This window comes from Halyomorpha halys, unplaced genomic scaffold (genome assembly GCF_000696795.3).
Source record: "Halyomorpha halys isolate HHAL.00 unplaced genomic scaffold, Hhal_1.1 Scaffold715.1, whole genome shotgun sequence".
Lineage (NCBI taxonomy): Eukaryota > Metazoa > Arthropoda > Insecta > Hemiptera > Pentatomidae > Halyomorpha > Halyomorpha halys.
The window spans coordinates 329,163-345,315 of record NW_027107843.1 but is presented as its reverse complement, the minus strand read 5'-3'; the positions used below and the strand labels follow the sequence as shown (position 1 = coordinate 345,315).

The window sequence follows — 16,153 nt, the reverse complement described above, 5'->3', positions numbered from 1 at the left end:
AGGCAGGGCTGGTTACACACGGTCATGGTCACCAATTAGCCAGAACACATATTAGCACTAAACATACCATAACGGGTCAAATGACCCATTTTGAACTTTTCCATTGAAAATTCATGTATAATTTTATTGCGTTTGCACATTTGACTTCATGACTTTTTCTAAGTAATTAATGTACAGTTATAAAAATATTTTTGTTTTGTTTTGTTTTGTTTATTCTGAGTAATCCTTGTTGTATACCGATATCTACCACAACAGGTCATTTGACCCGGAGAGAATTTTTTTGTTTTATGAGATTATCTAGTCATATTTGTAGTCAGTAAGTTGCACATTCTTCCAAAGACTGTTGAGTAAAGTAGTTCAACGAAAATAGCTCAGAATAATTTCAAGAAAATATCAAATTTTAGATTAAAAATAGCTTTTTAGTGTAAGAAAAAGTGGCAAAAATTGAAAGTCTTGGTAAGTACCTAGCTTATATTTAATTTCGATAGCTATAGTAATACAGATCATTTTTTACCCAGAAAAATGTCGAAGCAAACAAGACAGTACAAGTTCTTAGAAGATATAAATAATATTGGCGAAGAGTTTTCAGAAATTAGTGAAGATGAATTTTCTGAAAATGAAGATATATTGGTTGCAAATAAAAATGAGTTTGATTCTACAGATACTGACGATGAAGAGGAAAATATTGTGAATGTATGTAGTGGCCGAAAAAGAATAAGATTACTCTCAAGTTCGGAAGAAAGTGAAGTAGAAATAAATGAACAAAATGTTGCGAATGATGGATCTGTTTGGCAACAAATGCAAGTAGGTGGGACACCTGGAAGAGCACAAGTTTTTATTTTTTGCTTTTGTAATAGAAATGCTCAACATACTATTTTGTTTAATTATAATAAATTTAATTTATATTTTTATTTCCTTCCTAACATTCATATTTCATACATTCAAGCATGAAGCATAAAGTCGTGTCATTTGACCCGCTATGGTAGAAATAGGTATATATTAAGTCTTGGTATGATTAGTGTTAAAGTCGAAACACAGAAAAGGTCTGGTTCCGAACTGTAATGACGGTTAACTCGCTAAATATGTCCAAACTATTAAATTATAAAGGCAGACAGGGCTGCTTAGACGCTATCATGGCCACTAAGTCGGAACTCCACACTAAAAAACGAAAATGGTCGGCCCGCAGCTAGGTAACGTCTTAGCGACAATTATCAACCCTCAGCAACTGTCTCTATTACTCATTATAACACACAAATATAATTACATATTTTTCCTTTCAAATAACTAAATCCAATTCAAATTATATAAATGTAACTAAATTAAACACTAATAAAACTCAAATACTATTTACAAATTATTTACAAGGTAATTATATATTATGGCGTTAACAATAATCCTTAAAGACATTGCTAAATTATTCGACACTTTCAACACAAACTTACTAATTTACAAACCAATAAACCTAATTACCCCAATATATCTAATATTAATTAATTTTATCGAATATCCCCCAAGAGGAGAAAAAGTCAGTTATTTCCACCCAATTTTTTACTATTTTAATGAAAACTAAGTATAATTACTAATCATACTTTGAGTAAAAATGGCAGCTGTTTCAAAAGGTTAACAAAAATTAATTTTACTTCCGGAGATCCATATCTTTAACTACTTACAACACAACCACTAGAAAAGCAGAGTACATTTGCTAAAATGTGAGTGTTAATACGTAAAATAGTTCCCGGGGTACAGTTTATTAAAAAGCGTTTTTTTTATTTCATCACAAAATTTAAAAAAAATCAGCAGTAATTAATTTTGGGAAAACTATACCTCAAAAACCATTCGACGTACACACTTTTATGAGCATTCAAATCAAAGCTAGTTTAATGTGCCATAAAGAGGTTTAGTAGTAGTTCATGATATTTGACAAATAAATTTACAGAATGTTGATTTCTAATTATTCGGGTTAAATTTTTGATTAATGAAGAAATATTTCTCAGGAAGCATCAGGCACACATATGTCTGCCAGCACTAAAAACAAAGCTAGTTTAACCTACTATTAAGTAGTTTATGACACTTATCTTCACAGATGTAGTATTTTTTAAGATATTCACATATGATAAGAATTTTTCAGTTGAAATTTTATCCGAACAACTAGAAATCAATTTATTTTAGCAAATATCATGAAAACTACAACTCCTATGAAGATATGGGTCATAAACTACCTTATAGTACTTCAACTAGCTTTAATTTGAGTTTCATCTGACATCTTTACGTCTGATGATTCCTGAGAAATATTTTTCCCAAAATAAATTCACAGCTACTGGTTTTCGTTTTTTTCCTTATATTTCATTGCTTTTTAAAATGCTATATCTTAGAACAATTGAATGTAAACTGCTCTTTTGGATTTCATGCTTTGGCAAAATTCTTCTCTTCTTCAAATGGTGGTCTATTAGATATCTAAAGAAATATTTATTTTTCAATCAATAATTTTTCCCGATCAACTAGAAATCAACATTTTGTGAAATATCAGTAAAACTAATAAGGTAAACATTATAAACTATGTGATAAGATATTCAACTAGCTTTAATTTGAATGCTAATAGACATCTGTACATCTTATAATTCCTGAAATATAGTGTTCCCAAAATCATTTAAAAACCTGTTGATTCTTCGTTCTTTTGTTATTTCATGCTGCTTCTTAAAAAACTGTATCTCGAGAACTATTTAACGTAAATAGCTTCATAAACAGCAAATATATTCTACTTTAAACGATTTTCGATTATGTTTGCTATTGGTATTATTAAAGATAGGGAGCTCCGAATATTATATGCCACAGCACTAGCTTCAAGCCCGTGCGCGGAAGATAGTAACTACGCCTTACTCACTGAGCTACTCTGTTCTCCCCGTTTAAGTCCGATATTATTAAATTTATTCATAAACGAGTATCCGAAAATTTTAATATAGCCCTCCTCGTTGATGGAGCAGCGTTATTTTCTTCTTCCAAAACACCTTAAAAATAGGGATTGCATCTAAACATTGAAAACAGAAGCCATACTTTTGACAAAACAACGACCAATACTTCTCTCAAACATAATTTTAAATGACACTCCTAAAACTTTTGCCAAATCCATAAAATAGTTAAGAGTGATTTATTCTGTCAATTTCTGAAAGACATTTTTTTTTATTTGCTGGTCATTTATAAATAAGGGTTTTTTATACCATATATGTTCCCAACCTTTTCTGTATTCCTCTTTAACCGGCCTAATTCACTAATGCAATGATGTAAACTTTTCAAAATTATGGTTGTCATTTATAACAAATTACCCTGAAATAAATAATTTAATCCAAATCACCAGAAAATCCAATGCATGTTCAAAAGTTAAGCGATTCATAACCTCTGAATACACAACATTCTCCCTTGTTTTCTCTCATGATGCAACGCACTGAGTGATGAACTATGTATAATGTGATTAAAGCGACCAATGGTTTCATTAGATAAATATTTTATGAACCCTCCCACTTTGTCATTACTGTCAATAACTTAGCTAAGGTAACTTTGTCGTACCTCCCCCCCCCCCGCAGCTATACGTGATTCCTGCTTTCGTTCAAGCTCTCACAAAAATTCCTTCTAATGCCGATTAAGAATTAAACGAATAATCTCACTCAGTTCTTGACCTCCTTGGGTTTATCCATCGCTCTTTGCTCCCACTATACAGCGAATCTTTATTATTGGCACAACCAAGCAAAGTAAATCTGAAAAGATGTTTTCTCAACCTTATTATAATATCACACATCACTCTTACCTCCTTTATTCTCAATCCTCTGATTATATGAAAATATAAGATTTTCAGAAAGAAGAATATAGAACTATAAAAAAAAAAAAAATAAAGAAGAAGCTATAATTGCCTTTTACTTGATACATATTTATTTTATGTAGAGTATTTAAGTTCCCCACAAGGTAGGACTAATGTAATATTTGAAATTAAAATGAGAACACATAATATCAATTATAATCTTTCGAAGGTAATTTTTCTTTATTACGGATAATTTTTGTACCCTTTTCCATTGCTATTTCTTTAATCATCATTTTATATATGTATCATTTTCATTAAAAACCTTAAATGGTTGTTTACAGGTCATTTTTGGGTAATTTATAATAGGAATTTTTTTTAAAACAAATACCTAAAACCAAAACATATTTTTAATTAATAACTGCTTTATTAATTACATAATAATTTATATAATTAATATAGTAATTTTAGTTTTTAGTATTTTATAAATATGAAAATATAAATTTGCAATAAATAATAACAAAAACGAGGACAAACATATAGCAAACATAAAGACAAGATAGAAAAAAATAAAAAAAACAAAATATAGCATATGAAATAAAATGCAAACATAATGATAAATATTATATTCGGGAAACATCGCAAAACTTGAAAAATAGAATGAAACAACAAAAAATTACTACAAAGGTCTAGACGAACATTCACAATACGAACAGTAAAAACTAAAATTTTGATTATAAAAAATAATAGACAAAGCAGAGAACAATGAACAAGAAACATCTCTGAAGCAATGATTATCACACAAAACAAGTAGTAAACTATAAAACTTGCATAAACTTCGAAGCGCCTAATATATTTAAGATGTGAATAAATGTGTGAAAAGACGAAAAATAAATTGTTTCCTCAAATCTTTACTATTTTTTTTAATGTGTGACATAGCTTAAGAGTTCATTATGATTTTATTTGTATCCGTATTACAAATCGTATTATAGCATACAATTCCGCGGTTAAGACTAGCCAAAACTTTTTATTTCTTGTTTTTCACCTTCTCCTGCCTTTTGCGCAATTCTTGTGTTTGCAGCGATTCGATTGTGTTTGCAGCGAACTGCTGCTAATGAAACAATTTAAAAAGTTGGTTTTGGCCTATTTCTTCTGTGTCTCTTCTGCCCATTGACCTTTCAGGAGCAAGTCTTCTTCGGCTAAGATTAAAGTGATGTGGTCCAACAACAGTCTTCCATGCTTTTGCAGCGAGAAATATTTTTTAAAATTTATTTAATGATATTTACATAAAAATACATGAAGAAAATTTGATCTAAGATGGAGGCGCCTCGGAAGATTGTCAGGAATGGAAGAGGAAGAGGAAGCAAGGGTAGAAACAAGTTGGTTTGGAAGTTTATAATGGAAGAATCGATATCTGATTTGGGCTAGGTTGGTTACATATGGAACCTCAAGGTCTTTATGGATGATTTTATTTGTGAAAAATTGAGGAGCATTGAGGATTTTACAAAGAATTTTGAATTGTAAGGATTGGATACGAAAGGAATTCGAAGGCTTACATACGGAGTTGAGCTTTGGGACCTCACTCCATATGGATGGATCCACCATGGGTGGAGCCCCAAAGCTCTACTCCATATGTCCAGATTGGCCTTATTACAGTCATATAGATCAGTCTTTTGTAATGAATTGTCTTTTAAGTACTGTAATAGTCGGAATCGACCTGCAGTTTTCTATCTTTTCAGTTTGTGTGAGGATTCCAGGATAGTCGTTCTTCTAAATGTAGTCCAAGGTAGCAGATCTGTTGGAAAGGGGTAGAACAACATTATTAAAGGATACTGTAGGGTACGACGAAGGATAAAGGTGATTTGGTGGGGTTTTTTTAATTCTCCAAATACGACACCATTCTTTGAGGGCTGTGATATGGGATTGGAGAGTTTAGGATGCAATTAAAGGGTTAGTATTTACTGCGAGCACACGTGCCATCAGCATACCTGGTGGGGATAGTGTAAGGATTGGTTGAGATGTCAGCTGTATAGACGGTGTAGATGATGGGACCGAGGATACTACCTTGGGAACACCAACGGACTGAGAGAAGAGAGATGAACAGTAACCATTGTGGTTTACTTGGTTACTAATAATCTAAGTAATATGTTTTTAAAAACTGTTGAGTTAGTCTATCTGTCAGCTGAAAGGCTCATATAGAAAATTAGTATGTGAATGTATTGCCACAGTGGATAATACAGAAATATCCGTTTAGAAACAAGCTAGGATTAGTTTCCACTCAAAGTATGAAGTAAACTTACAAATGAAAGTTTTGTAATGCATGGACTGGAACAGAGTTTTCTTTTTATTTGCTATTGATATTTACTTACAAAATAAATGAAAATGAATTTGTTTTTCATTGAAGAAAATTGTTTGAGGCCTGGCAATACTGTTCATGATGTTCATGACAAAGGCTGAGATGTAAAATGATAACATATTGTGACTTTCCATGAGCATGTCTTTAAAAAGATTTTCTATCCCGAGGGGGAGCGCCTAAATGAAATTAAATTTGGAATTCTTTGGAGGACTAGATAGGTTTGTAATCTGTTCGGAGGGGTGAGAATCTGTTTGCCCTTGGCTGTGCTAATATTTACCGATGGCGGTAGCAGGATATTGGGAGCGAGAGGGCTATCTCTAGTGTGAGTAATAGAGTAAAGTGTAGGAGTGGAGTCGGCTCTTTATCTTTTAACCAATTCGCCAAAGTCATTTCTAATATTACTTATACTAATGTACTAATTGCCAGTGATGTGTGGCCAACGATCGGCAATCTATTTCAGAAGTTGGTGAAGAGACGTGATGAACGCTAATGAGTGGTACTTATTTTATTGTGCCAATGTTCCGGCCTCAATTTCAAACCTTCTTCGGGACTAAGTTCAATAAAGATGACAACCTTTGTTTAAATAAAATAAATTTTATCCAATTTTAGTCTCAAAACAATTTATATTTCTTTTTAAGTTCGACGTTTCGGCCAATTCGGCAATCCTCAAGGACAATCCTTAAATACAATTTTGGAACCATATCAATTTTAAAAACTTTATATGGATTAATAAATAGATTCATTAATTTCAGTCCACAATTACCCAATTTTGCCAATACTCCATATTAAATTAAAACTTTTAAGTTAGTTTTCACTATTATAATTTATCACAACAATATTTGTAATCTACCCCACTTATAACGGGGGGAAATTAACTGTGTTTAAAAGTTTTAACTTTTAATTTAATATGAAGAATTGACAAAATAGGGTACTTGTGGACTAAAATTAATGACTTGGGCAGAATAACTAGCGTAAGAGTTTTAAAAATTTATGTGGTTCTAAAATTGTATTTAAGATTGTCGTTTGAAACGTCGAACTTGTTAAGAAATATACAATGTAATATACAATCAAATATATACATTGTATTAAATGTATTTTATTTGAACAATAATAACCAGTCTCAAGTAAGCGTAAAGATTATATATAAAGGAAACAAACATGTTGGAATAATAATAATAATAATCCTTATTTATTCTGGGTTTGCTCCCTTTAGAATAATATACAGGCGTCAAAATTAGGCTTTAGAGCCTTGGAGTAAAGATGAAATTAAAAAACGTCATAAAATAAAATAAAACAATGAATTTGAAAAGATACAAATAAACAACAATAATTAACAGAATATATAAAATAATGATAGAACATATAAAATAAAACCACATGTAATATCATAAAATATAAGATGACTTCTGATAATAAATAAAAAGAAAAAAAATGGTAAAAAATCAAATATAATTAAACTAAAAAATAATAAATGAAAAGATACAATTTCTGCTAATATAAGTATTTACAATAATAAACAAAAATCTGAGACAGAAAATATATAAAGCAAAATTCATACAAATAATATAGTACAAATGAAGAGATATATTGTTTAAAATAATAAAGTGATGAAGCTCACTTCTAGCATTATGAAGCAACTTTTGAATAGAAATAAAAAACATTATTTTCAAAAGATTGTGAAATTATATTTGGTCAGACATGTTTCAGCAATGAATAAGAGATAGCTTTTTTTTTTTTAGATATTTCCTCTGAAAGTTGTCTTCATAAAATTGCTGTCGGAAACATTATTTTATTATCTTAGTCTCATCAATTTTTTCTTCAGCTATTTCTTCTCGAAGTATCTTTAAGAAGTTTTTATAGTTTCTCGATCGCGTTTTTAACTTTTATGGGTCGGTTGGTCTCGATAGTCAGTTGATCAGTTCCTGTTCTTAATATAAATAATAATTTCCTTCTTTTTTTTTTTTTTAATCCATAAAATAATAAATAAAAGATCAATATTAAATTCAACATAACCCGTTAGTTCATCCTAATCGGTACGGAGGCGGTGGAGACGGTTAAGCGGTGTAGAAAAATCTGAAAAATATACTACCTACCTTAAAGAATCACCTTGAAACTAAACAAATACTTTGAATTGAAATTACTCCTTCACACAAGACTGGAAAGACAGAAAACTGCTCGTCGAATCCGACTATTAAAATGTTTTAATAGTAACTAACTTTAATAGTAAATAACTAGACAAACGGTCTAAACTTCCAATCCATTACAAAAGACTGATCTACATGACTATAACAAGGCCTATCTGAGCATTCGGAGTTGAGCTTCGGGGCTCCACTAAACCATCGAAATCCTTCGTATACAATTCTTAAAATTCAAAATGCTTCGTAAAGTCCTCAATGTTCCTTATTTCGTTACAAATAAAATCATCCATAATGACCTCAAAGTTCCATTGGATGCTGACCAGAAGCATATATCAATCCTTGCTTCCTCTTCGATTGCTAATAATCACCCTAGGCTTCTGAAAAGAAGATTTCCTGGAGACCTTCTGATTTAGAAATGTTATTGATAGATTCCCCATAATACTGTATCTCTCCGTTCTAATGTAATTATAATCACTAGTTACTAGTTAATACAGTTGTAAATCCCATAAGTAAAAAAAAAAAAAATGTTTTCTAGCATGTTTACGAACTGTTACTCAAGAAAGGTTGCGAAACGATTTCCTTTAGTGATGTTAAATCTATAATTAATACCCTAGTTAGCGGTGATATGGCTTATCACATGCTATTTGAATTATTTCCTAAATAAAATTGATGAACTGTGACAATCTCATCATATATTTATATGTCAATACGCTATTGATCAATTGATATTCAATGTTTTGTTTTTTTATTATAACATTATTATCAGTTGTTGAAAAATAGAAGTTAAGACCTCTTAAAAAATATCGATTTTGTTATCTGATTTTAAAAAAGAGAAGAAAAATAGTTTTTAGTTTTTACTTCGACTGTCTTACATTATCAAATCACCGTTACCCTTCGTCGTACCCTACAGTATCCTTTAATAATGTTGCTCTACCCCTTTCCAACAGATCTGCTACCTTGGACTACATTTAGAAGAACGACTATCCTGGAATCCTCACACAAACTGAAAAGATAGAAAACTGCAGGTCGATTCCGACTATTACAGTACTTAAAAGACAATTCATTACAAAACACTGATCTACATGACTGTAATAAGGCCAATCTGGACATATGGAGTAGAGCTTTGGGGCTCCACCCATGGTGGATCCATCCATATGGAGTGAGGCCCCAAAGCTCAACTCCGTATGTAAACCTTCGAATTCCTATCGTATCCAATCCTTACAATTCAAAATTCTTCGTAAAATTCTCAATGCTCCTCACTTTTTCACAAATAAAATCATCCATAAAGACCTTGAGGTTCCATATGTAACCAACCTAGCCCAAACCAGATATCGATGCTTCCATTATAAACTTCCAAACCAACTTGTTTCTAACCTTGCTTCCTCTTCCTCTTCCATTCCTGACAATCTTCCAAGACGCCTGAAAAGACCTTCTAATGTAGAAATATTATTGGAGTGGAGAATGGGTAGTTTCTCTTCATGACTGTAACACTCCAATATGATCTTAGATCAAATTTTCTTCATGTATTTTTATGTAAATATCATTAAATAAATTTAAAAAAATATTTCTTGCTGCAAAAGCATGGAAGACTGCTGTTGGACCACATCACTTTAATCTTAGCCGAAGAAGACTTGCTCCTGGAAGGTCAATGGGCAGAAGAGCCACAGAAGAAAAAGGGCAAAACAAACCTTTTAAATTGTTTCATTAGCAGCAGTTCGATGTAATGCATACAAGTGTATCATCGAATCGCTCCAAACACAAGAATAGTGCAAAAGGCAGGAGAAGGTGGAAAACAAGAAATAAAATTAACGTTTCGGCTAGTCTTAACCGCGGAATTGTATGCTAATACGGATACAATTAAAATCATAATGAACTCTTAAGCTATGCCACACATTAAAAAAAAAAAAGCATCTTATAAAATTACAAATAAATTGTAATTCCTTTTTATAGATAACCGACCCCTTACAAGAATATTTGATTGATCCACACTTAGCCGTAAGAAGGGGCAAAGGAAGTGGATTCGAGGCGGAAATTCAATTCCACATTTAGGAGGGAAGTAATCCAGTTGTGCCTGGAGCTGACAGTACTGTAACAACAGGCTATTAGCTACTAGCAATCACCTTCGGCAGCCTATTAACCCATCTCAGCTCATCTCCGCTCTTGTTACTACAAAGAGATCCTCCAACTTTAGCAACAACCTCTTTGGAGTTGAGATTAACCAGTACACGAAGCTGTTTTTAAATAATATAAAGAATATACTGATTCATAAAGAAATGTACCGAAACAAGACTGAGCAAACTGAAAATCCCCCAAAAATATCAGTAATAATTAGATCAATTATTTGTCAAATCTATTGTATAAGTTCTACTGACGTGAGCATTTATAGGTGTCTTTAGACAGATTTTGGCCCTCGATAGAATTGCATAAATGTAACCACCAAAGTTAAAAAACAGTAATAAAAAAAAATCTCATTGCTGTAATCAAAAACATTTTTTTTTAATTACTGATCAGTGCAAATTATAGAACTTTATGAGAGTGGTGTTTCAAATTTTAAGATAAACTTTTTAGTTGTTAGTTACAATTTTTAATACCGATATTTGTACCTTCACAATTTTTATAAATTACTGGGACTTTTTACAAATAATGGACGCTCCCGGCCCCAAATGGTCTGTATACCTAGACCTTTTGGGGCCAGGAGCGATTTGGTTTGGAAGCCCAATAACCTTCTCCTTTAATTAAAAAAAAAAAAGTTTTTTTAACTTAATCAAGCAAAGTTATCATTCAAATAAAAAAGATGATTGTTAAGATATCTCCAAATAGTAGGTCACCACGGAATGTGGAAGTGTTAATAAGAAGCTACAGAAGTGAATAGTGATAATTCTTCATTAGGAAATATTTTATAATAAACAAGCAGACTCAGCAATGCTTCCCAATTGTAGATAAATTAATTGAATACAATTGAAATTTTGATATAAATTAATAGATTTATACAAAAATAAATGGTAAAAAAATAGAAATAACCTCAACACGACACAACCAACACGGAACTTGGGAGTGGTTTAGGGCTCTATAAACTGGCTCAAACTGGATCTACTTAAACAAATTAGACCCCTGGACAACCTTAAAACCCTGAAGTAACTCAGGGTTGACTTTTACATATTTCAATTCTCCTATCAACGAAATGGAAAGAGACACAGAAAAATTAGGGCGGGATTCCTAATATATACTAAGTACTTTGAAGGGAATGAATTTATGTTCACCGGTTAGATCTTATTTTATAATACATGTCTTTCTCATATTTCAACCTCACAACCCTGAATTATTAAAAACGCGACAATTCTGAAGAACGTGCGAGATAGAAAAATAGCTCGGTTCAAAACACTGGGACATTACCAACGAATCCTTCTGTAACCTCCTAGATTTTGCAAGCTCCTTTGTTTTCGCCTGGTTAGCAACCAATTGTTGGGATTCCTGGGCGTCTCCATCTGTTTCCTCACAACCCTGGTTGATTTCGTCTAAACTTGTGGAGTTACGCATCATTAGGAGTTATGATCATTACTTCAAAAACATAACTCATTAAACTAACATACTGCAAACCATGAGCCCTTTAGTTCAGAGTCCTACGACTCACAACCCTGGAGTATGTAGGTTGTGAGAAGAGCCTACTTTACATATGACCTTATGCAGACTCAAACTGACGCTCATATGTAGTCTGTTGTTTCTCAATTTCCCCATATTGTGGAGGGAAATAAAATATAAATATAATTCTTATTATAAAATAATGGAACAATCAAAAACACACTTACTCAATTCGATTTTGAATTGAATTATTTTCAGCATTCTTAATGTGCAAATGTTTACTTAGCTTAAAACATTTCGGATAATTATTTTATTCTTATATTTTAGGTAACTTCAGAGTATAATTAATTAAATTAATCTTTTTTGAGCTTTACAGGAATAAAGTAGTTAGTTTGAGGTATGCACAAGAACAAAAAAACCTGGTCATTTAAATCAATTTAACTGTAAAACTTACATTTGTTGTCAATTGTTAATGCCAAGTTGTAACAGTATTTACATAGTTTTAGAAGTTAATTCAATTACATTTATTTTTAGTTGTATTATTTTCGTTACAACTTTTGATTATTTGAAAAGAAATATATGTATTTTATATATAGGTAGATGGTCAGGGTTGCGGTCACAAGTGAAACGAAAATAGTTTACAACTATTTGTTATAATAGTTGTAAACTATTTTCGTTTCACTTGTGACCGCAACCCTGACCATCTTTCTATATATCAATTTTTACGGTCAACTACTTATACATATATGTATTTTATGTTTGTATTAAAATAATTAAGTTAGAGAAACCGTTACTAAGGATCGTTAAGCAGTTGCTAAGGCATCGCCTACGATCTACATTTTGAAATCAGTTGTTGCTGATGTTTAATGTTAATAAATAAATTTATGTTTTACTGAAAAATGTACTGTTTTAGTTATGAAATTCGATTTAAAAAGTTATGACTTTTTATCATACAGTTTGGTAATTTTTGAGGTACTTACACTGTTAGGATACCAATATATTATGGATTTTCCATTAATTCCTCACAACCCTGGAATCACATTATTTTTACTGCTGAACCGTAAAAACTAGTAATTTCTATGACGGCTTTTTTGTAAAAATAGATCACTAAAAAGTTAAGAAACAAAATGCAATAAAAAAAAAAAAATGAATTTTTTTTTAATGGCAGAAAATGTAGCACTTGCAGAGAATGACTCATTAACAGTTCTATCGATTACGCTCCAACACAAATTTTAATACAGACAGATACGGAATCAAATTGGTTCCTTGATCTCAAAAACAAAATACGAGTGAATTTTTTTATTATGAAAACATATTTTTATTTTATTCTCTGCATGAACACAAGGCATCCTTGACTTCTATAGTGGGGAAGTTCATAAGTTTAATTAATGACTTAACATTAATGAATTAAAAATATAAATCCTCAAAAAACGAAATATTTGAGATATCTAAAAAGAATTAATATATCTGGAAATAGAACCATATAAACATTAATATAAAAAAAAATACCTGAGTATACTAGAGAAAGCGCTGGCTTCAGTCTTCAAATTAAGATTCACATAATTAAATAAGTATCACTGTTACTTTAAATTAATACATCGGAATTAGATTAACTAATGAAATATTTAAGAATTATACTATCACATTTGAATATAAATTAAACAATCTTAAACTGTAGCTCACAAATATAAAATGTACTGCCACGAACGATTTTTTTTTCACTCTGCAAAATCCGCCAACTGGACTGACTACCAACTACGCTAAACAAAAATTGTAAAATGACAGAGAAGTTTTAATAATTTTCGTTTATAATAGTTTAAATGATACAATAATAATAATAGTGAATTCTAAATACCGGTTTAATATTTTAATAAATCCCGTTTTTGGGGTATATATTTACAATATTACAAAATATTTCCCTTATAATATACCTTACAATAATAAACCATAAAGTCATACTTACATAAATTATTAAAGCTCATCCTGACAAAATGAAATTTCAGTATTTAAAGTTGTTATTTCTAAATATTTAATTTTATACTCCCCTTAAATTATAGTTGGCGGGCAAAATGGCCACGTAGGTCCCCAGCTTTAAAATATCTTAACTTTAAGGTTTCAGAGATGATTGTAAAGGTACCCTTTTCCCCATGAATGAAAAAATCTAAAAATCAAATGTTAAATTAGATTATAAATCTTAGCTTCTTAAGTTACACTCTTTTAACTATCTAAATTTGCTTGATACTTTTGTTTCTTTTTTTGGGGGGGGGAGTGAGGAGGCGACACAATTTTTATCAGTAAGGGTCCCTCATTCCTCTTCATCACTCTTTCGATCTGAATCTGACATTCAATTAGTTTATATATCCAATTATAAATACTTAGAAGGCACATAAAAAATATTACCCAGTAGTAGCTTTTCTAGGACTTCTGCCAATCTGGCTTTTCTCCAACTTAATAGCCATTTTCTGAATGAGTTTATTATAGTATATGTCTGTTTTTTATTGTATGTGCTAACCAAAGTTTGGGATACGTAGATCAATATTGAATGTGGTATTATGGTAAAATTATGATAAAACTTTAGTATATTACCAAATACCGCTGAGACACCAAACTCCAAAGTAACTGAACTGAGAAAAATAGATTTGAAGTTAGATAAAACCAATGAAAAAATCACAATTAAAATCATATATGCACTGTTTATTTTACACAATTTTATGAATTGGCTCCATGTTCAGGGATTAGTTCTTTGACAAGTCAGTTCAAAGATGGTATAAGCATGCCGTAGAGAGCTGTATATTTTCTCCAGAATATGAAGTGATACATAAAGAACAACAATATAGCATTGAATTATAATTTGTCAATTTGAGGATTGGTCCCTTTTTGTTGAATGTGATTCATTTATGCATTTGTACATTACATTAAATAGCATTTGTGACAATTATCATCTCAATAATAAGTGAAAAATTATTACTTTAATTTCTTGGAGTTTTCTAAAATTAGAACAATGTTATTTGACGCATGAGTGCTTTCGGCAAAACAATAATGGAGCTGTCAAAACAGTATTAGACCTGAAACTGAATAGAAGTCATTAATCAAGTTAAAGGTTTAATGCAATGTCGATCAGCTTCATATTAAGCCCTTGATAATGGCAGTTATACTGAAAGCTCTAGTGCATTCAACTAACAAGTTCTAAATTTTAGACAACACAAGCCATTTCAACCATATTATTAATGACCTATCCGTAACTAATATTATATTTTACTTTAATATTAAGAGTAAATTTCTATGCCAATACAAGATGGTTGAAAAAATTAATTAATTTTATACTAACAAAAGTACTAATATAAATAATAATTGATTTGAAAATAAATTAAATTAAAATATATGCAAAGAAATTTAATAAAATATACACTGAACAGATAACAGTAATTATGACCAATTTTTATTTTGTATTGTTAAGTGCCATAAAAGTAAAGGTTAATATGTGTAAGTATTTGTGGGTAAAAAGATTTTGAAATAATATAAACACAATTCTCATCTCCAATCCTGAAACGTTGAAATTGTCTTTTAATAAGAAGAGGTTCTTAACCACAGATTTTTGAAGTATTTTTTTTTATTCTTATCCAATGTAAAGAATTTAAAAACAGCTCTAATGAGCAATTATTTATTCATTTCCTTCTAATCTCAATCTGATGGCACAAAGATCAATTGTTATAAAGATGACTATGTCTGTTGACAAAGGGATTACTACATATCACCCAATCAATTATGTGGACTCGAGATAAGATTTTTTCATCCTCCTACGCTTAATTTCTAATCAATGAAACACTAATCTCCCCACTAATGGACGACACATTATAGATTAATGGGAACAGGTCAAGGAGCACATTACAAGCGTGTGCACATCTCATAACATGTCAGGAATGCACAGGAGCAACTATATAGGGAGCAAAGCAGTTCACAACGTTATTTTTCTTACAAAGTTTTTTAAACTCCAAGTGAAGTTTTGTGTATAGTGTTTTCTTCAGATTTGTGTCTCTAAATTCTAGTGATATGAATCAAATTAATATAACTTTATATCAGTATTCACCAATTATGCAGACATGTTGAAAATAAGTGCTGTGATATGTTTGATTTGTTTATGCTACACTGATGCTTTGCCACACTGCAAAGTCGTAGATTTGCCAGAAGGAATCATCCAGAGGAATACAATTAATGTAATATACACAATGGAGAGCTCTTGCAAAAATTGTGCACGAAAGGCTTTGATGTAAGTATATTATAATTACCTTATAT

The 16,153-nt window shown here is 30.9% G+C and overlaps 1 protein-coding gene across 1 annotated transcript in view; it reads left to right on the top strand.

Moving 5' to 3' along the window:
• The first annotated feature begins 15,726 nt into the window (after positions 1–15,726).
• Positions 15,727–16,153, top strand: part of LOC106685596 (uncharacterized) — a 7,104-nt gene continuing 6,677 nt past the window's right edge. The window contains exon 1 of the mRNA XM_014428374.2: positions 15,727–16,127. Coding sequence (XP_014283860.1) covers positions 15,961–16,127 — 167 coding nt within the window. The 5' untranslated portion in view covers positions 15,727–15,960. The remainder of the gene's footprint in view (positions 16,128–16,153) is intronic.